The following is a 22,331-nucleotide window of genomic DNA, read 5'->3' as shown; positions in this document are numbered from 1 at the left end:
TGTACATTTTAGACTCCCAGTGTTAATTGCTGGCAATTTATTTATAAAAAGAAACCAGTACCTGTTGGAGATGCATTATTCAGAAAGCAGTTCCTATAATGGAGGGGTTATGCTCTTTATTTGGTTAGTTTGGGAAATAAATTATTTTACTGTTTTTTCAGAAAGACTCATTGATTTTGTAGATGTGTATGCTTTTTAAAGCTATACCAACAATTGGGAAACAAACAGAAAATAGCAGAAATGGGAACAATCCCATTATTTTTCTCACAAGTATTCAGTGACCTGCAGATCTCGTCTTTCTTGCTCTTTTTTGCTTTTAAAACAACATAAATTTTGGGATCAGTTGTGGTCATAAACCAAGAACTACCTGTAATCTGCTCCTACATGTGACCTAAATCCATTTAGGTTAAAGGGGTGGTGGAATTCCGATAATTAAAAATTGCTTCTTTATTTAAAAATATATCAGGTTGTTAACCCGTTTGGTGCTAGAAATGGGTTGCTTTTTTTCTAATCTTGCCATTAGACTGGAGGCCATTGATGGCACTATAAGGAAACAAAGCTGAAGCTGAAGTTAATATTCAGCAGGGTCAAAAGATGTATGGGATTTAATGGTGTTATATTTTATTTTGTTCAGTTTCTGACCCCCCTACAGAAAAGTGTAATGGAGTTGAGAAGCCAATGAAAGACTAAATGGCTGGATGGATTCCATGTTGGGGATGATATATAAAGCTTTGATTCACTGAAATGTTCATGGCTTTTTTTTAAAAAAAATTATGGGAGAACATTAAAGCAAACATATAGACATCATAAACAACCTTGTTCTTTTTATATATATATATATATATATATATATTTATTTTTCAAAAACACAAACAAAACAAAACATAAAAACATTATCATTCCATACAATTATAGACAGTGTATCAGTCGGTGGCATTTTTGTGCTCCTCCTCCTCTTCAATTTATCACTAAACATGCTAGCTTATTTCAAAAGTTTCAACATCCATTTATATCATAATTATTTCCAATTCTTATTCTCTATCCATTGGTAAAATAAATCCCATATCAAATAGTATTGTCTATCTTCCTGCTCTCTTACTTCAAATGTCAATTTACTCATTTCAGCACATTCCATCATTTTCTTAATAATTTCTTCATCATTAGCTAACTTTTCTCCTTTCCAGTTTTTAGCAAATACAATTCTAGCTGCTGTCAAGAAATTCACAATTAAATATTGCAGTTCTTTATTATATGTCTCCGGTATAATCCCTAATAAAAATATCTCTGGTTTAAAGTCAATATGTCTCTTTATCATTTTTTCCAACCTTGTTCTATTTGAGCTGTTAAAAATTTTGGAAAAAATGATAAATGGTAGCTGAAAATTAAAGATCTTCGGGTAGTGCCACTGTGGCAGCAAAGGACTAAGGAAAAACAGGTAATACAGCAACCATACTATCATGCTCAAATCATACTATCTGACAGGAACGTTTATTTCAGAAGCTGACACGATTAGGGCTCTGCTATCTCAGCCATGTGGTTATTCTGTTCCTTCGATAGTGGTGAGCCAATTAAAAAAAAAAGATGCCTAATGTGGGAATCAGAATTAGAACCAGAACTCCAAAATAAGTCGGATCCTTTCTTTGAATGTCCCACCTAAAGAAATCATTGAACTAATTCCCGACGTTAGTCTAGCTGCTTTTAAAATAGTTAAAAATATTTTAATCGTTGCACTGCGGTCAAATATTGCATGAACCTCCCTTTTACGACCTTTTCTGCAACTGCTCTCAGCCGCTCTTTTGGCTGGCGAAACCGAAAGTTGCAATCCAAGGACTCTAAAAATTAGAAGAGGTCTTCCACGCCATCAGTAACAGTAAGAGTTGGAAGGAAGGGACCTTGGAGGTCATCTAGTCCAACATCCAGCCCAACCCCGTATTTTGCTAGGTGCCAAACTGCTCAGTCAAGCCTCCCTTCAGATAGCTGACAAGAGGAAAATTTGCAACGCCTCCTGGATTCCAACTCGAAGCAGCCTGCAGCTCCTGCTTAAGCGGGCGATCGGGAAGACTTCTTGAGGAGAAGGCCGCCTCCTCGCTCTCTTTCCCGCTTACGGGACTTGGAACGTGTTGGGCCGACGGCACTGCCTGGCACCGCCTCGCCCCGCCCTGTCAGGAAGCAGCTGTCTGATCGCCTTGCGTCGGCCTGCTCCGCCGGGTGTCCAAAGGCGGCTGTGAGCGTTGCCATGGACAGGCTGAGCCGAGGTAAAAAAGAGAGAGTCGGAGCTGTGACGTTCTCGGGGGGAACGGCTAGCATGGGCTATCGGGATGCGCGTTAGGCAGAAGTTAACTTTTAGATTTCAAGAAGGCAGCCGCCTTGGAATGTGTCGTAAAAGAGGAGAAGCACAACGGTGGCTTCCCGGGCATTGCTCACCTGAATCGCTCGCAATGTTTCTTAAGGCAGCTATGCTCTTCGGCTTGACGCCCCTGATGCATAGCAGGTGAACGGCCAAAGGGATATATGCAGGCACGGAGTGTGGGGTGAAGAAGAAGAAAAAAAAAGAAGAAAAAGAAAAAGAGGAGGAGGAGAAGGAGGAGGTTGTAGTTGCTTTGCTTTGTAGCCTGACTTTTTTTCCGGGAGTTTTTTCTCTCTCCTCCCATAACAATTTTGTGCGGTGGGCTGAGTTGAGAGGGTCAGTACAATGTACAGAATTTATCCAATGGGAAATTTTGCTTGAAAAGAAGCAGACAGATTGATCTCCCCACTTTCTTTTTTTTTAAAAAAAAATAGTGGGACCCTCATGAAAAGATGGGAATTCAAGGCAGCCATCAGCCTTCCCATCTATTCATTTTAATGGTAGAATTCACAATCTCCTGGTTTCTAGCCTGGCACCTGGTTTTGAAAATGTTTGAGGTCTCCGTTTGGGTTCGTTCTTTGGCATAGGGACTATATATATATATATATATATATATATATATATATATATAACAAAGATGATAGCAGATATCACATTGAAGACAAACAAGTGTGCAAATCTTGATGTCTGACTAATGCTATTAATTCTTGTTGTATTTCAGAGGAGAGGCAGGAAAGGATTTTTCCACTTCTGTTTCTGTTTAGGACTCTTCCGATTCCTTTTAAGACAGGGCTGAGCAGTCTTTTGGTGACCAGAGGTTAAACATTGTAACTTTGGAGAAGGCAGAAAGTTGTAGTGGGAAGACTGGTTATTCAGAGTCATTGTAGTCACAACGTGTATTCTCTAAAACATGCCTCCGTAGTATTATGTAATATTATGAATGTTCAAAGTTCAACTCCTATTTTGCCTAAACTTGTTGGCAAGAGAAGGAATTTAACATAATACCACATCCTCTTGTCTATGCATTTTAAAATTTCCTGTCCAAAGAAGAACTTTGGGAAATTCAAAATGTGTGAGCCATTTTCCTTGTTCCTAATAAAGATAACAGCCAACAATAGATTTAAAAAATAATAATTTTTCTATTTATTTACGGCTTTAGCAGAATGAATAACACCGATTTATTTAAATAAGGCAAATAGAAAAAAAATATTTTCTGTATTTGGCGTTAAGAAAAATATATATATTCTATTTGGAATTTCAGATAATTTTAAGTGATTGGTCTTATTGCATGTACTTGGTTATACTTTACTGTTCTTAACTGATGTCTCTTTTCTTTTTCTTTTTTTCAATTAGTATACTACCATCAAAAGAGCTGTTGTTCAAAGAAACATGAAATCAGATCATGAGGATAGAGAGGATCTTGTACCTGGAACATCAAATATGTCACCAGAGGAAAAAATGGCAGACACCTGGAGTAGCAGTCATGATATCATCGGAGATGTATCTCCATGTCCTGAGGTTTGGGAAAACGCTGATATAAAATCTAGCCAAGAAGCCTCCAGAAAAAAACTATGTGGCTATTTATATAAATGTTCTTCTAAAGCACCAATCAAGTCCTGGAAGTCACGCTGGTTTTGCTATGATGAAAATAAATGCTACTTGCTATACTACAGGACAGCACAGGATATTAATCCTTTGGGAAGCATAGACATTTCCATTGCGAGCTTTGATCTGAAAGTGGGAGCAGATGAGGGTATTTTTGAAATCAGCACTCCCATCAAAGACTTTATTCTTAAGGTATGTAATTTCAGGAAGATGGGGGGGTGGGGTGGATGTGTCCTAAATTAGGACTGAAGCCCCAGTTATATTTATTATTTCAGCAACTTGAGAGATATTTTCAATAAAGTTGCTAAACAAAGAATTCAGAACTGTCCAAGTTTAAATTTGCTACACAAAATATTATGAAATAAGAAACTGATTATATTCTTGCCTATGATAGCTAAACAAATTCTCACTCAGTGCTAGAAATTTAAACAAACTTTGTATTGAAATATGGCTTGAAAAGTTCTGGCTAGCTGCTATGCTTGAAAATGTTTTCTTTAAAAAAAATCTCATGTCATGTGATATCTTTTTATTGACATTGTTGGGCAAGCTATTAGCTTATCTCTAAACATTCTCAATAGATAGCGTTGTTATGAAACATGATATTGTATATATGCAAATAAATATAACTTTTTGCTGGGTTGATAAATATATTCTGTCCAGTACAATCAGATTTTTAAATATCACAGTAGCATACAGGTAGTTCATGACTTATGACCACAATTGAGCCCAACATTTCTGTTGCTAAGTGAGACATTTATTAAGTGAGTCTTGCCCCATTTTATGACCTTTCTTACCACAGTTGTTAAGTGAATCACTGCAGTTGATAATTTAGTAACCCAGTTGTTAAATGAACCTGGCTTCCCCATTGACTTTGCTTGTCAGAAGGCCATAAAAGGTGATCCTATGACCTTGGGACACAGTAACAGTCATAAATATGAACCAATTGCCAAGCATCTGGATTTTGATCACATGAACATGGGGATGCTACAAAGGTCGTAATTGTGAAAAATGGCCATAAGTCACATTTTTCAGTGCTATTGTCACTTTCATTCAGTCACTAAATGAACTGTTGTAAATTGAGGACTACCTGTAATTATTTACCATGCTATGGATGAATAAGATTCAAATAAAAATCACTAGCAAAATTATTTAACTTGTTGGCTAAGAGTGTTTGTATTCTGATAGATTAGTAAGAATTCGTTTTTTAATTAATGTCTTTATTCCTTTTTATAAGTTTTTTTTAGAATTACAGTATATGTATGTATGCATGCATATGTGTGCGTGTGTATATATATATATATATACACATACATACACTAAAGTTTTTTTTAATTTAAACTTGTGTATTTTATATTTTTAGTTTTTAAAATTATTAAGTATTTATATTTTATTTTTCTTACACTGATCTATGAGTGCAATAAAGATTTTGATTTTAATTAGTGATAAACAAGAATATTAGGAGTGGCATTGCCATCTGAACAGCAACAATTTTGGAGAAAACTACTTTAGTTATAAAGAGTGTATCTTTTCTCTTTTGTTTTGATTTTAAATTGAATTACTGTACAGGCTGTCAACAAACAAGCCATGATGTATTGGCTACAACAACTGCAGCTGAAACGCTGGGAATTTTGTAATAAACAGGCAAAGGGTTTTGTTGAAGCCATGCCATCTTTGCCTTCCATAAATGAGGCCCAGCAGAGCAACAGTAAGTAATAAAAGTACAATAGCTTGAACTTGAATTGCAACAGGAGAAGCACTCTGGTTAGAGGTTATGTAGGTCAGGGTAGGCAGCTCTTCATCTCTTGATTGCCTGTGGTAATAAACTGTTTTTGATCCCCCATCAGGCCACCAGATTGTGCTGCTTAATATCAGTATATGGCTTTGGACTGTTTTAGAAGAGAGAGTGAGAATGTTTTGCCTTCAAAGCATCTTGGTCCTAATTTCACTCTGAAAAAGATGGCTTCATCCCTTTTGGTGACATCACTTCCTTCCTTCCTTCCTTCCTTCCTTCCTTCCTTCCTTCCTTCCTTCCTTCCTTCCCTCCCTCCCTCCCTCCCTCCCTCCCTCCCTCCCAATATGTTTCATACTGTAATCAATTCAGCATAGCAACATTATTAAACAAAAGAATTAATATAACATTGCGGAACGTGTCCTGCAGTCTTCTAAATGCATGGAAGACCAAGCAGTAGCTACTAATTCATTAAACTTATGCTTGTCTTGATGGAGATCAAGATGACCATTGGCTACAGTTTGATTCCACATATTACAGGACTCCATCATTCAAGAATTCTAAATGCATATATTTGCTGCAAAAATTATTATTGTTGGCCTGCCTTTTTCTCTGCTTTCTCCTCTTCTGAATATTGGCCCTTCGTTCATCATCCTGAACATTGTCCTTCAATCTTGATCCATATATCAAGCAAAAAGCATTTTAAAAACATAATTCAATTTGTCCCCAGTTTATTGCTAATAAACAGCTGGAGTCTTTCTCAGTCCCATATCCCACAATCAACAAGCTGCATTCTGCCTTCCTTGACAGGGATGCATTTTCTAAAATAGATGTTAATGCCACAGGAGATGTATATGCCTTGGCCCAATCTATATACTCCCAACTTTCCAAACTGAAGGAAGAAGATATATAAAATCACACACTGAATTCATGTGGTGTGCCCTGAAACTGATTTAACATTAGATGAAACATTTGATAATGATTATAATTTGGATTCTGATCTAAATTGGTCTCCTCCGGGTCCAGTCAGCTAAACAATGTCGGTTGGCGGGCCCGCGGGGGAGGGCCTTCTCTGTGGCTGCCCCGGCTCTCTGGAACCAATTACCTCCTGAGGTCCGGACCACCCCCACCCTATTGGCCTTCCAGAAAGCGGTGAAGACCTGGCTTTTCTGGCAGGCCTGGGGCCGTTGATCTTGCTACGGCAATCTTGCGAGACCGGGCCATGGAATGGAGTGTATGGGTTTTTAATGTTCTTTTTAAAAAAAATTTACGGGATATTGTTCGCATTGTTTTTTTGCTGTAAGCCGCCCAGAGTCCCTAGGGAGTTGGGCGGCATAGAAATGTGACTAATATATATACATATACATATACATATACATATACATATACATATACATATATATATATATATTGCATATGTGTTGTAATAAACTTTGAATTAATGAAGTTTTCATCACTGGTTTACAGCTTTCTGTTCTTTTCTATTTTCTGTTCTTTAGTTCTGGTGCTGTATTTTGTTAAATTTTGAATTATTACAGTTGTTAGCTGTTAGGCCCCTTTTTGTAGAAAGTGAGAATGTCAGTGTAATCAACAAAACGGAATTTCTGTATTTCAGCTATTGGAGGCAAAGTAAGAGAAGAATGGGTTTGCCCCTGCCTTGTCATTAGGCAAGAGTTGAGCATAGGTTGCCCAACTGCAGCAAGCCAATTTGTCAACAGCTGAAAGAAAAATGCAAGTTAATTTTAGGAAGTTAAGACAATCTGAGAACTAGCCAACATTGACTTCACCTTCTTAAAATACTGGGTTTTACCCAATCTGTTCCCTAGTAGAATAAAGATTGGTGGCAGGATTTCCCCTTCCCACAAAGCCTCTTTAGATACAGTGTACACAGAGTTGAAGGAGAAGTAGTTACAAGTCAAAGGGCAATGTTTGCTCAAGAGGCAGCTGAGAATACTGTGATGCCTTGCAGGATATAGCTATGCCATAGCTGTGCCATCTGATCTGTAGATTTTGCCTGCCTGACTGCCAGTTGTTAAGCTTTATCTCTTCCTTTGCAGCTGAGGCAGAACAGGATTTTTTACCCCCAGTGAAAACACCCACTGATGTAGTTGGCATAAAGGCAGCTTCTCTACCAGCACCACCGACTTCTATTGCTCTTCAAAACATCTCTCTCAAGCATCCTTGGATTGAAATTCAGTAACTATTTCATCTGTTTGCATTCCAGAAAAATAACCGTGCTAAATATATTGTGCTGAAGTAGCCATCTTACTGAACTTGGTGCCCTTTGGAAATTGTGAATAGAATTCCCAGTCCTAAGGCTATAGTCATGTATTCCATAGCAGAGAAATAAACTGTGAGCTGTCACTCAGTTTTCTTCCCTGTGCAGTCTTGACTGGCTCCATCCACTATTATTCACCTCTCAACTGACTACAGTAGCCACTGGCTGAGTGGGGAGAGGGAGGACATACTTTGGTGCCTCTGTTAGCAAGACCTAGATAGAGATGATGTGGTATTCACATTTTTTAACTTCTGATGATTCCCTGGGCAAATCCTGCAGGTTTCTTAGCAATATTTTGGAAGTGGTTTGCCCTGGCCAGCTTCCTAGGGTTAAGAGAGAAGGGACTAGCCCCAGGTCACCCAGCTGTCTTCATGCTTAAGGCAAGACTAGAACCCAGGCTCTTAAGTTCCAGCCTGTAGTGTAACCACTACACCAACAAGCTTTTAAACATTTTATTTATTTTAAAACTGAATTCTTCTCTTTATCTTGTTTTTTTAAAGAAAATAATCAGCTTAGAAATTCTTTTAAAATTGGACACTTAAATAAAATGGTTGCTCTTGCATAGAATTAAATGCAAACTGATGCCAGTAGAGTTTTAGAAATCCTGATTTCCTTAATTTTGTTCAGTTTTCACTCAGATTATTGGTAAATGTATGACCTCGCTCTAATGAGAACCATTAAGCCTAAAGCACTTTAAGGGGTTCTTTCTTCTCTAATGTGAGTAAAATGAAACAAGACATGATTCAGCGCTCATCTACCCTGTTTCTCTGAAAATAAGCCCTAGCATGGTTTTTATGTATGTGCCTAATATAAGCCCTACCCCCAAAATAAGCCCTACTTAAGAGCCAGCACAGCCAGCCTCCTGCCCCACTGTGAGCAAGCAGAAGAAGTGGGCCTCCTGTACATAGGGAAAAAAATGAGATATCCCCTGAAAATAAGCCCTAGTGCCTATTTTGGGACCCAGAAGAAAATAAGACCCAGTCTTATTTTCGGGGAAACACAGTAGTAGTGAACAATTTATGCCTAGTATGCCATTTCTAAAGGTGGTCCTTGATTTATGACTCTGTCACTTATGACCATTCAACATTACAACAGATCTGTCTGGGGGGTATTTATGACCCAGGTTAGAAATTCCTTTGGTCACTATTCTGCAGTCACATGACTGCACTTAGGTGGCTATCACTAGTTACAATTGTGATAGGCAAGCCTCCATTACAGTCATAACTCAAGGAGTACCTGTAAACTCATGTAACTTAACCTACAGTTGAGTAAAAGGACTACTAAATCAAATATCTGCCAGATGCAAAGAGATTTGACACTTATTTATTTATTTAGCATATGGCATATCATACATGGACTAGCAATACAAATTAAAATTTCATTTGCCACTAAATTACATTGTCAATAGATGTACTGTAATATGGTAAAATGATCACCATAAAGCTTTTTTTTTTTTTTTTTGCCTTCAAGTCCGTTTTTGACTCCTGACAACTGCCTGAACAAGTCTGTGCAGTTTTCGTGGCAAGATTTTAGAAGTGGGTTGCCCTTGCTGGCTTCATAGGACTGAGAAGGTGGGACTGGCTGAAGGTCACCTAGTTGGCTTTGTGCTTAAGGCAGGACTAGATGTCACAGTCTCTCAGTTTCTAGCTTGGTGCCTTAACCACTAGACCAAACTGACAGTCCAGGGGTGAAATCCAGCAGGTTCTAACAGGTTCTGGAGAACCGGTAGCGGAAATTTTGAGTAGTTCAGAGAACCAGCAAATACCACTTCTGTCTGGCCCCAGAGTGGGGTGGGAATGGAGATTTTGCAATATCCTTCCCCCAGGAGGGGAGGGAATGGAGATTTTGTAGTATCCTTCCCCTGCCACGCCCACCAAGCCACGCCCACAGAACAGGTAGGGGAAAAATTTGGATTTCACCCCTGTGACAGTCATACACAAAATTAGCCATGTAGATATCCATTTTATAATAATTGATTCATTTGAAATTTGTTTATACCATATTTGAACAGCAGAGTGAGATGCTAGTTGCAGAGTACCTGTCAAGGTTAACAAGCACTTTTATTTATCAAGAACTGATAAATGAGAGCAGAAAGTGCTTTCCAATACTTTCAATTGTAAAGATATGCTGCGTTTGAAAGTACATGATCACTTTTGGTTTCAATCTCAGAAATGAAAAATATTGCTGAAAATTTTTTAAAGTAGCTTCTCTTTTACCAGCCAAGGAATGAAAGATAAGTTATAGGAAATAATATAAAACGGGTACACTTGCTTAATTCTTCAGCTCTTTGTAGAGTTTAAGCCTAAACAGCTAAACCTAACCACCAATTACTATAACTGTTATTTCTCTGTCTCGTATTAAAATCAGATGAAATTGAGAAAACAGAAACACTTTGGACCTAGCAAATTCTATAGTACTTTGATCTCATAAAGCAAACCACAGTTGCTATCTTGCTAAACAAACCGGCATTTGCAACTATTTTTTTCTCTAGCATTTTCCTGCAATTGTAGGGCTGCTTTTTTCGATCATACAAGTGCTGATACATTGGTTGCAACAAGAATTGACTGACCAGCTTGTCGTCCGAGCCTGATGTAATTGCCTGAGAGAAAGTGATTGGCCCAAAGTCACCCAGCCAGGTTTCATGCCTAAAACAGGAGTAAAACTCACATTTTCCTACCTAGCTTGTAATCTGATGCCTTCACTACTAGACCAAACTGGCTCTCAGTTTGTGACCATTTTGATAGCTGAATATTTTAACTCTTCACACCAGGTAGTAGTTCATAATGATTTAGTGTTTTACTAGGCAAACATTTTTAGGCATTAAAATACCACATATTGGCTGCAAAAATCTGTCGATTCCAAATCGATTGCAAAGAGTTGGCATTTTCTGGTCAACTATGATGTCCTATATCTCTGTTGCCATCTGGGGCTTGGTTGGATTTTGCAGCCCAGATATTTTCCAGCCTTACTACACAGAGAAACCCAGTGTAACAGAGAGAAGTGTGGTTTTTGTTTTTTTGAATGCTGCTTTTCTGTCTGCAGAGAATTTTTGGGGTTAGTTAGAAGGTATATTCTGTCACATGAGTTTCCACACATCCTCTGAAGAACTGCAGCCAGATGTGCTTTAACCACTACAGTGAGATCTAGAATGAAGATCTAAGCATTAGCTTTTCTATGCAATTTTCTTCTTTCAGAAACACAGTGCATAACCTGTGTGGCAGCCGTCAGAACCGAAGAGACTGTGGTCATTTTGAGGATAATTTTGAAATTATTGCTGATGAAGAGCACCTAAAAGGAGAAACCGAGGATACAGGTACTTACTTTGCTTTTATGCTAATGTATAAAAGACATTTCCTGTTACATTTTGTGATCGTATTATGAAGCAAATCAATGAAGGCAAACTGTGGGAGATGAGCAAAAACAAAAAACAAAACTAGTTATACAATCTGAATGTTACTTAAAAATAAATCCTACTAAATTGAATGGGATTTATAACAGGGTTAGATCTAATGCAAATTAATTATTTCACTTTGTAGACAGAACATTTATTACGGAGATTCTCAATCATCCAGGTCATGGTTGTTCCAAAGGTACTTTTTCAAGAGACAACTGGACTTTCTGGTTTTTCTTTGAAAACGTTTCGCTTCTCATCCACAGCTGAAGAAGCTTCTTGGATGAGAAGCAAAACATCTTCAAAGAAAAACCAGAAAGTCCAGTTCCTCTTGAAAAAGCGCCATTGGAACAGAACATTTACTTCTCCAGTGCCTATTCTACATTTGAATTAGCCATTATTGCAAAAAGACCTGGGGTGCACAAGACAATTTTATACAATGTTGCCACATTCTGCACAGCAGTACTTAAAATCTTTAGAGAAGATGACCTGTAGCACAAACTGATTTTAATGAGCATTTAGACCATTATTATTGCCTATTTTGTAATTGATTCATTTAATTATTTGTATTACATAGATTTAGTATATCTTGTTTTTAATGCTCATTTATTGTTTTTAACTTCTCTCCTTTTAGACTCTTTTTTTAGATTTTTGTTGTTATATTTTTTAATTTTTTAATGTAATTGTATTTTTGATTTGTTTGTTTTGTTTTTTTATTTTAAATTTATTGTACCCTCCCCTTCTTATGCTGGTCTTTGACCGTAATAAAGGTTTATTTGATTTATTAATGTACTTCCTGATAAACATGCAGAGGATTGCTCATAAAACTTATGATTTATCTAGAGCAGATACCGTATTAATGTTTTGCTAATTTTTCAGAATATAATTCTGAGATCTTCCAGTGCAAGAAGGTTATTCTCTATCATTTGTTTTCATTTCAGTCATGGCAGAGATGCAGAAGGACACAAAAATGAGACCAACGCCATCAACACTCCGAAAATACAAAAAAGCAAACAGCAGTTTTCATTATTTTATTGAAGGAGCAGAACAGGGAAAAATAGCTTCTCTTCAGCACCAAGTTTTGATTCTTACAGAGGAAGTAAAATCTCAGAAGGTAAGCCCCCCCTTAAAATATATATCTAGTGTAGATCAACCAAAAGATTTAAATCAAGTATCCAGCCATGTATAAGACAATGTTGGACTAGAAATTGTTTCCTGGTACATTTCTAGTGACAATGCAGGTTGTTAGCAAATGGAAAGCAAAATTAAACAGGAAAAGTTTCTGGAAAAATATCCTTGGACTGGCATGTTCTAGCCAGCAAATAAACCTGGCGCCTTTCATTGATAAATATATTTAATCATCCAGGCTGCAAGTTGTTTGACTTTTAATATAAAAGAAACTTAGGTAGTATATTACTTAAGTATATTATTAAGAAGTGTCATTTCTTCTTAATAGTATGTATATTTTATGTACTGTGTTAAATTATATTTTTTGATATTTCATGACGAGTGCTGAGGTAACATAAAAAGGGGTGGGGGCAGCTAAACCCAGAAGAAATGAGGCAATCTGTTTTACACAGTTTGTTATTAATGTGTGGGAGAAAATCCACAGTCATCCAGCTTCTCCTCTAGCCCCTTTTCCATTTCAAGATAAGGGCATCAGTTAGCATTAATGAGACTAAAGCTGTGGGCAGAATAGCAACTTTGAACCCAAACTTAAGAGATGTTAGACCAGGGGTCCCCAACCTTTAGTCCAAAGCCCACTAGTGAGCCATGAGGTATTTACAACTTGGCTGCAGAAACGGTGGGTGAGTGCGAGTGAACACACATCCCCACTTGCACAAGCAGCGGGTGAGCATTTGCATGTGTGCTCCATTTGTTAGAGCATCAAGTTCATGTGAAAGATGATCACACAATGGAGCTGCGCTTGCCAACCACTCATGTGGAAACATTGCCTCTTCCTCCCCCATCCCCGCCTGTCTGCAAAGCTGGAAAGGTTGGGCAACTCTGTGTTAGACCACATGCTGAGTGGAATTTAAGGGGGCCTGTTTCCATACAAAAGAACACTAGTAGGAACACTTTGAGGCAATTGAAGAATAGTATAGGTAGTCCTCAATTTACGACCATAATTGAGCCCAGAATTTCCGTTGCTGAGACATTTATTGAGTTTTGTCCTATTTTACGACCTTTCTTGCCACGGTTGTTAAGTGAATCACTGCAGTTGTTAAGTTAGTAACATGGTTGTTAAGTGAATCTGTGCTTCCCCATTGACTCACAAAAGGTGATCACATAACCCCGGGACACTGAAACCATCATAAATATGAGCCAGTTGCCAAGCATCCAAATTCTGGTCATGTGACCACGGGTTGTAAGTGTGACAAGTCACTTTTTTCAGTCCTATTGTAACTGTACTACCTGTACTCAACGGGTGCTAAACAGATTCAACCTTTGAGAAGTTAGTGTAACTTTCAAGCTGTGCTCCATAAAGGAGCTCTCCCTTTGCTGAAAGGTTTTCCTTCAGCAGGAACATTCTGGATATGCCCCCTGGACAGGCCTGGATAGCTAATCCAGATTTAGATGTATTTTTCTGGTAAATAATTTCTGTGAGTCATAGAACACTACTCTTAAGTTAGTCTAAATTACTTTTTTTATACTATGCTCATTACATTATCAATTTTATGCCTGTGCCTATATTGTGTTTTTTGTATTTTGTATCAGTTTATGTTTTATCTCTGGGTATGTAAAATATGCTCTGGGTCATGTGAATCACAGATATTTCTATTAAGCTTTTTAATGATAATGGAACTTCTTGTAGCATTTTTTTCAACTTTCCAGTCTGGCCTATAGTCCTGCGGTTTTCTGGTGACTTCCATTCAAATATTAATTGGATAATGTCTTAGTTAGCTTTTTATGGTAGCTAGGTACTGCAATATAATTAGGTAGGAGAGGAAAGATCCAAATTAAAATCCCAACTTAGTCAGAAAGTTATTCCTAAATAATGATGGGTCTGTCACTCTGAATGTAACCAACCTGAGAGGGTTGTTTAGAAACATAACAGTAATGGGATGAATTGTGTATACCTTGTGGGAAGGAAATATGAAAATATTACATTGATGGGGTGAAGGACATTGTGAAAGAAACATTATTTTACAACAATATTTTTCATGCTCCATAAAAGCATTCCCCCCTAAAAATGTTACATCCAAAGTATGTTCCATAGGGAAAAAATGTTTCAGTTTTATTAAGGAAAATTTTAACAAGAGAAAAACACTGCAAATTTTAGACCAGAAATAAAGAAAATAAAACTTAGTGAATAAATAAGAAAGAAAAAAGAAAAAAAATTGGAAAAAAAGCAAAAGAGAACAAAAGGTTCTAAAAAATCTTCCAATCCTTTTAGCACCAGTTAATATTTTACCATCTCTCTCTAAGATTACATCAACTTTTCTTTCCATTTTAACCATCAAATCCATAAATCACGAGTTCAGTTTTTTTACCCTATCTTCAGCAAAAAGTCCAAAACGGGTTTCCAGTTATTAGTAAATGAGATTATAGCCCTTTCTCTAATCAGACTATTAGACTTCTGTGTTTGAATGGAACACTATAGACTCTTTTCACTCCCAGATAATTACAACTCCCAGATTAAGGCTATTTATTAACTTTTGTCGTGTGTGTGCACAGCCAGAACTAAAACACATACCAATACAAAATTTAAAATTTTTAAAAGAATTATATAACTGTGGCTCAAAATTTAAAAGATTGAAACTAAAACCCATTTGACAATTTAAAAGGCTAAAAAGGGGGGGGGATTTGTTCCTGTAATAAATTGCTGGATGCCCAACATGCTCAACCTAATGTTAAAAGAGAACATAACTTTGCAAGATATTGCATTCTGTACTTCCCCTGCCAAAAATTTCTGTTGTAACACACTTCCTGCAAAACTGCTGAAAACCACCCTTGTTCATTATTTCATAAAGGAAAAAAGGAAGGAGCTTTTACAATATAAGTCCCAACTTGATCCTTTTGCTGCTTTTATTAAATACTATAATTATTTTGCTTTAAGAAAATGAATTAATTCACTAGACTCTGTGCCGCATTCTATGCTATGGTTTGCTTTGGTTCACACATTGTAGTAAATCACACACACACACACATACATTACCAACATGATTAATGCATTATTCTAAAATGAAGGCAATTTTAAATTTATGTTAACCCTTCAAAAGAGAAAGATTGGAGAGATAAAATAGCTATAAACATGTTAAAAATCCTACACACAGCTCAGCTGTCCTGCTTTATTCACTAGATTTGCTAATTCCCTCATAATACAATTTGGAAAAGGCTGCAAATAGAAAAAAATGCACATTGGCTAATTCTGCAATGAAATAAAATTACCATTATTATTGCTACTGATACCTAAATACATATGCTTAAAACTTCAGAAAGTAGAAAGAACTTCAAAACTAGAAAGAGTGCAGAGAACAGCAACAAAGATGATTAGGGGATCAGACACTGAAACGTATGAAGAACGGTTGTAGGAACTCGGTATGTCTAGTTTAATGAAAAGAAGAACCAGGGATGACATGATAGCAGTGTTCCAAAATCTCAGGGGCTGCCACAAAGAAGAGGGAGTCAAGCTATTCTTGAAAGCACCTGAAGACAAAACAAGAAGCAATGGATGGAAACTAATCAAGGAGAGAACTAGACTAGAAATAAGGAGAAATTTCCTGACATTTGGAACAATTAATCAGTAGAATGACTTTCCTCCAGAAGTTGTGGGTGCTCCATCATTGGAGGTTTTTAAGAAGAGATTGGACAACCTCTTGTCTGAAATGATATAAGGTCTCCTGCTTGAGCAGGGAGTTGGACAATGATAACATGTAGAAAGTAATTTGCGTCATTTGTGTGATTACACATTTGACTTAATTACTAGGTGTGCATGAGATTACGGTACATATTTGTCTAATTATACAAATGACATAAATTGATACAAGTGATAGAAAACATATGATGTAATAATGTCAAGTAGGTAATTAGGTAAATGATATAAATGATCTCAGTCATCAGTACTGTTTTGGAAAAAAATAGATTTTGCAGCTGAAATCTTAGCCACATTTTGTCCTGTTGCATTCAAAATCCACTGCATTGCATCCATAAAAATCAAGTTCTTACTGTTTGCAAATAATCTCTCCATTAACTGAAAGTAAGGATTTAGAAGAACCCATGATAAAACTGGAGTGACAAGCCCAGGTTAATACAGTGTTAAACATTAAGGAGACAAAGGTACTGTCAAGCAGTGAGGTTGGTGACTTCACCATTTCTCTTGAAGCAATAAAGTGGTAAACAATTTATTTCAATAACTGCTCATAGCAATGAGGGAAGTGACATTCAAGATCATGAAAACAACAAAGCATATTGCAATGGCCAAATCCATCAGAATAGTTAAAGCTTTTTTCCCAATATTGTATAGCTATGAAAGCTGGATGCTTAAAAGAATGAGAGGGGGAAAAAGTCATTTAGTTACATACTTGGAGATGACTAATAGGTGTTCCATGTAGGAAAGAAGATCCAGTATCCCAATTCTGATATAAATAAATTCCCAATCACCGCAATTAACAAGTAAAAAACCACACACAGCCAGGCACCATATAAATACTACACATAGAATTGCCCAAAGCACACATTCTGCCAAAGAGAAGTTCCCTGAGAATAAACTCCAGCACAAATCTGAAAGCTTGGAAGACTAAACCTCTGGTCCTGGAGACTGACCCAGATTGGGTCCTGCAACATTATCCTGGGATATGTATATCTGCCTTCATTCATGATATAAATATAGCCTAATGTGAAGGAATTATCAGCAAGCAGGAATTCATATACTGTAGGCCATACTGGGGAATTGTACGAGTTGAAGTCTACACATCTTCAAGATGCCAAGATAGAGAAACTCTGCTCTAGGCATTGATGTGAATAAATGACAGGCAGGAAAAAGATGATAATGCTTGGCAATGGCTAAGGAGCTGAGAATGGATAAGTCATATAGATGGGATCAATGAAATCACTGGAATGTCCTTGGATAATCTGTGGGTTGCTACAGAATAGAATACAGAATAACAGAGTTGGAAGGGACCTTGTAGGACATCTAGCCCAGCCCCTGCTCAAGCGGGAGACCATATACCATTTCCGAGAAGTGGCTGTCCAGTTTCTTCTTAAAAGCCTCAGTGATGGAGCACCCACAAGTTCTGAGGGCAAGCCGTTCTATTGGTTGATTCTTCTCACTGTCAGAAAACTTCTCTTTATTTCTAGGTTGACTCTTTCCTTGATATGTTTCCATCCATTGTTCCTTTTCTGGCTTTCAGGTGCTTTGGAAAATAGGCTGATCCCCTCCTCTCTATGACGGTACCTCAAATATTGAAACACCGCTATCATGTCATCCCTGGTCCTTCTCTTCACTAGCCAGGCCCAGTTCTTACAACTATTTTTCTTATTTATTTTCTTATTTTATTTTATTTTATTTTATTTTATTTTATTTTATTATTTTATTTTATTTTATTTTATTTTATTTTATTTTATTTTATTTTATTTTATTTTATTTTATTTTATTTATTTATTTATTGTTTAAATTTGTATACTGCCCTTCTCCCGAAGGACTCAGGGCGGTGAACAGCCAAAATTAAAATACATACAATATAAAATTTAAAATAATTTAAAACAGAATTAAATCAAATTGGCTTCCCAAAAATTAAAACCCATTACCCTTAAAATAACCCATTAAAATTTTAAGCCAGCCCAGCTTGTTGAAATAGGAAGGTCTTCAAAGCTCGATGGAAGGTCCGGAGGTCCGGGATCAGTCGTATTCCTGGGGGTAGCTCGTTCCAGAAGGCGGGTGCCCCCACAGAGAAGGCTCTCCCCCCTGGGGGTCATCAGTCGACATTGCTTGTTTTAGCCTCCAGGTCCCTATTCATGGAGATGCGTTTAGATGGCAGATGTTTGTCCATATGGTTTCTCTACATCTAAGGAAATATTCCCTTGCTTTCAGGAACATCCAGTTATGGGGAACAAAGAAGAGCTTCTCAATTCACACAGTTTGGGGGAAGGGGGAACTTCATCTTCCTTTCAGAAAAACAGAGAAAGTTGAATTTTGTGCACACCCCAATAACTGTGACATTTTCATTCCCCCCCCCACTCCTCCCCTGCATTTTCCCAACAACAACAACAAAAAAAGAACTGAAAATGCAATGTTGTTTTCAGAGAATTGCACTAAGAGCTGCTTGTATAACAAATGGGACATTCCCAACATTTGTACTAGTTTTCCTAAGAGTTGTTATTTAATATAACAGCAAGTCACATCAAAGTGGCTCTCTGGGATACATCATATGAACATCACAAGCCCAGTGGCTATAGGGAACTTATGAATCAGCTGTATTATCTTGAGATGATTCAAGGAAACAGAGAACTCCAGTCTGTGTTCTGATGACCTATAGTAACCAAGTCAGATGTACCATCTTTTGACATTGTAATTAAAATCCTAAAATTGTTTGAGGTAGGTCTGTGGCCACTAGAGATTGATAGTGTCTTTTAGAATAATCCAGTCATTGTTGTGCCAAAATAATAACAATGAGCATTACATCATTCCAGTGATGGCTGTGGCTGGATTATGCTCAAAATCCCGTGGAGATGGTGCCAATATCTTTTTTTCCCCATCTTCCTGTCACAGCATGGCACATATGCTACTTTGCTATTTTATATTAGTTTACTTATGGTCTTAGGACGGAATGGAAAAACATTTTAAATGAGACAAGTTCCTTGGAAAGCAAATCTGCCACCATGATTTTTTTCTCACCTCACTTTAGATGAAGGTCTGCAGGAGAGCTATTCATTGTATCCATCTATATCTAGGTCCACAACATGATCTTTAAGTGTACTTTGATTGGCATCCACAAGACTACTTGCCACATGTAGTTTTTTTTTTAAAAAAATATTCTTTTAATCAAAGAAAAAAAGATAGCATTCTGCAAAGCATCAGCTTCAAATGTCATTTATTTACATCAGTGTCTATGATACAGGCTCCAAATTGACCCAGAAACATTTTAGAAAACAAAATGGTGGAACCTGCGGGCTTGGTGCTTTGCTTTGCTTTGGTCCTTTACAGGACAATCTACCCAATTGCCCAGGGGGGAAAAAAACAAAGATAAAAGTGGGTGTTGTGGAAGGTAGAGGAGTAGCTAGGAAAAAATTGTTTCCTGTTAAATGATTTGGCTGTGCCTATCACTTCAGCCATTTTCATTTCAGCCATTTTCTTCAGAGTATTTAACGCATGTTGCCAAAATTTCAGTTGTGCCATTAGCCCCATAAGTGTGGAGATCTTGACCTATTTCTTTTATATATATGTTTTTCTTTCTGTACTTAAAGACTTATTTTGTGGGGGTTGAACTACAAAATAATGTGTTTTCATGAGAGGAAGAGAACATAAAATAGACATTCTGAATTTGGCCTAAGCTTAACTAGCAAGTCTTTTGCCTCATACAATGACCCACTAGATGCACCTAAGAAGCACTAAATGGAAAACCAGGAGATCCTTTCTTTCCCATTGTTCTCTTTGTACTTCTAGTATATAGTGGTGGATTGCTTCCATGGCTCCTACCCGATTTGGTATAGATTCATTCTTTCATTTTTTTTTTCCTCCTACAGGAATTGGTCAAACTTCTCCACAAAGCTCTGGAGGCAGCTCAGCAAGAGAAACGAGAGTCCTGCAGATATCTGGTAACAGATACGGAAAAAGACAGACTGGAATTAGTGCGCCACAAAGTGAGGCAGATTGCTGAGCTGAACAAACAGGTTCAAGTGCTAGAGATGGAAAAGAAAGACCTGGAGCAGGAGGCTGCTTTGAAGGAGGAGCACCTCAAGGAGCTGAGAGAACATGTGCAACTCTTGATGGACAAAAACGAAGCAAAGCAACAAGTCATCCTCAAGCTAACAGAACAGCTCACTAGAGAGTTGCCCGACTCTGTTACAGACAGCATCATGACCGAGACCTTGTACAAGCAACAGGAAAAGATTGAACACCTAAAGGTACTCTGAGAGGAATTCACAACTAGGCTCAAATTGTATAATCAGTACAATATTGTTGCGTTTTGGCTACATAGCCTTTCACAATTTCACACTTATTGTTTTGCCAATGATATGCTTGTGTGTTGCATATATATGTAGACACTTCTAAAAATAGAACAGGGTTGGGCAACAGATTCCCCCTCCTAAAAACTATTGACTCATATTTAGTTTACAGTACAGTTACAATAGAGAAAACATGTTTCAAATGGATGGACAATAACTGCCTAATTTTTGGGAAGCCAGAGATGCCATTCAGTTAAGATTTCCCTGCGTGACAATAAAAATCTGATGCAATTGTAGTTTATTTATTTATTATTTATTATTTAAATTTTTATACTGCCCTTCTCCCAAGGGACTCAGGGCGGTGCACAGCCAGCAATAAAACACACATTTACATAAAATTTAAAAACAATTTAAAATATATTAAATAATTTGGCCCCAATATTATTAAAAAAAACTAAGACAACCATTAAAATTCATGTTTAGGCCAGCCCAGCTTGTTGGAACAATAACATCTTGAGGGCTTGGTGAAAGGCACGTAGGTCAGGGATCATCTGTATCTCTGGGGGCAATTCATTCCAGAGGGCAGGTGCCCCCACAGAGAAGGCTTTCCCCCTGGGGGTCGCCAGTCAACATTGTTTGACTGACGGCACCCTGAGGAGTCCCTCTCTGTGGGAGCGTATTGGTCAGTGGGAGGCTATCGGTAGCAGAAGGCGATCTCGTAAGTACCCAGATCCTAAGCCATGGAGCGCTTTAAAGATTGTAACCAACACCTTGAATCGCACCCAGAAGTTCTTGGCTTTTCCGTATAAATGAAAAACAGAGAACAAATTTATGTAAATTACGATACATTATGCATCGTTGTTGACATAAAATAATCCATGTACTGTAATTGAAAATGGCACAATGATCTTTGTAAGTTTCATGCAAGTGGCACAGCTACGATAAGCCCACAATTTGCACCAATTATGTGCAGATTTAAGTTTTATATATTTGTTAGCATGGGCAGTGCATAGCCTTATCGGCTGCAGCCAAAACTAACAGAACTGATGTCAGTGTGGTCACATGACATTGTGCTTAACGACCTTGCTACTTGCTTAGAGATGGAGTTGCCAGTCCCTATTGCAGTTGGTAAGCGAAGGCTATCTGCATCATAGCCTCTTGAAATAAGTCTTAAAACAGTATTTTAAATGAACTGATAAAACCTTACAGATTATAGATGTCTAGCATATCTGCAGCAGTACACATAAAAGATTTCCTGTTGATGATCTAAGAATGTGAGACTAGACTGTTCCTCTTTGATTGGTCCTAACCCAGAGAAGGCTTTGAACTGTATCTATGACATGAATGTCTATCAATTTATCTTGAGTCCTCAGTTGTATGGGGCTTAGTTCCCATTGGCTAATCAGATTAATATACTGTAAATCATTGGTCTATTTATCTATGTGACTGTAACATTTGTCAAAGTCTACACAGACATTAGAAGGGTGAAGACTTATGTTACATTTTAGGCCAATGTTCTTGATCAATTTGGAAAACCAGGGAAGGGTGACCATACAGAAATAAAATGAGCCTGATCCTTCCTTCCTTCCTTCCTTCCTTCCTTCCTTCCTTCCTTCCTTCCTTCCTTCCTTGTTGAGATATCCTCAATTTATACCTAATTTCATGCACATTTTAGGGTGAGGGTTACTTTACATGCTTTTTCCTGTCTTTTTCTCAGGATGATCTTGAGGCATACAAGACTCAGAACCAATTTTTGAACTCCGAAGTCCACCAGGTTAGCAAAATATGGAGCACAGTGGCACAGAGAGAAAAAAACCTTCTGATGAAGGTAAGAAGCAAGGCTATGTAACTCACATTGGTGTTTTGATTTTCT

The 22,331-nt window shown here is 37.5% G+C and overlaps 1 protein-coding gene across 4 annotated transcripts in view; it reads left to right on the top strand.

Annotated features, from left to right (window-relative positions):
• The first annotated feature begins 1,841 nt into the window (after positions 1-1,841).
• TBC1D2 (TBC1 domain family member 2) overlaps positions 1,842-22,331 on the top strand; it is a 31,984-nt gene continuing 11,494 nt past the window's right edge. For 3 of the 4 annotated variants that reach the window (XR_015732741.1, XM_034410816.3, XM_087888286.1), the window contains exons 1-8: positions 1,842-2,255; positions 3,701-4,144; positions 5,519-5,657; positions 7,739-7,877; positions 11,154-11,272; positions 12,292-12,464; positions 20,036-20,416; positions 22,176-22,286. Coding sequence is in view for 3 of the 4 variants with exons in the window: in XM_034410816.3 (XP_034266707.2) it covers positions 3,737-4,144; positions 5,519-5,657; positions 7,739-7,877; positions 11,154-11,272; positions 12,292-12,464; positions 20,036-20,416; positions 22,176-22,286 (1,470 nt within the window). In the remaining variant the exon portion in view is untranslated. Of the gene's footprint in view, positions 2,589-3,700; positions 4,145-5,518; positions 5,658-7,738; positions 7,878-11,153; positions 11,273-12,291; positions 12,465-20,035; positions 20,417-22,175; positions 22,287-22,331 lie in introns of all 4 variants that reach the window. The other variant, XM_060690355.2, reaches the window with a different exon arrangement.

The sequence above is a fragment of the Pantherophis guttatus genome, chromosome 2 (genome assembly GCF_059756535.1).
Source record: "Pantherophis guttatus breed Tessera chromosome 2, ASM5975653v1, whole genome shotgun sequence".
In the NCBI taxonomy this organism is placed as follows: domain Eukaryota; kingdom Metazoa; phylum Chordata; class Lepidosauria; order Squamata; family Colubridae; genus Pantherophis; species Pantherophis guttatus.
Note: the sequence above shows the minus strand (reverse complement) of the source record. Positions and strands in the feature narration are given on the sequence as shown.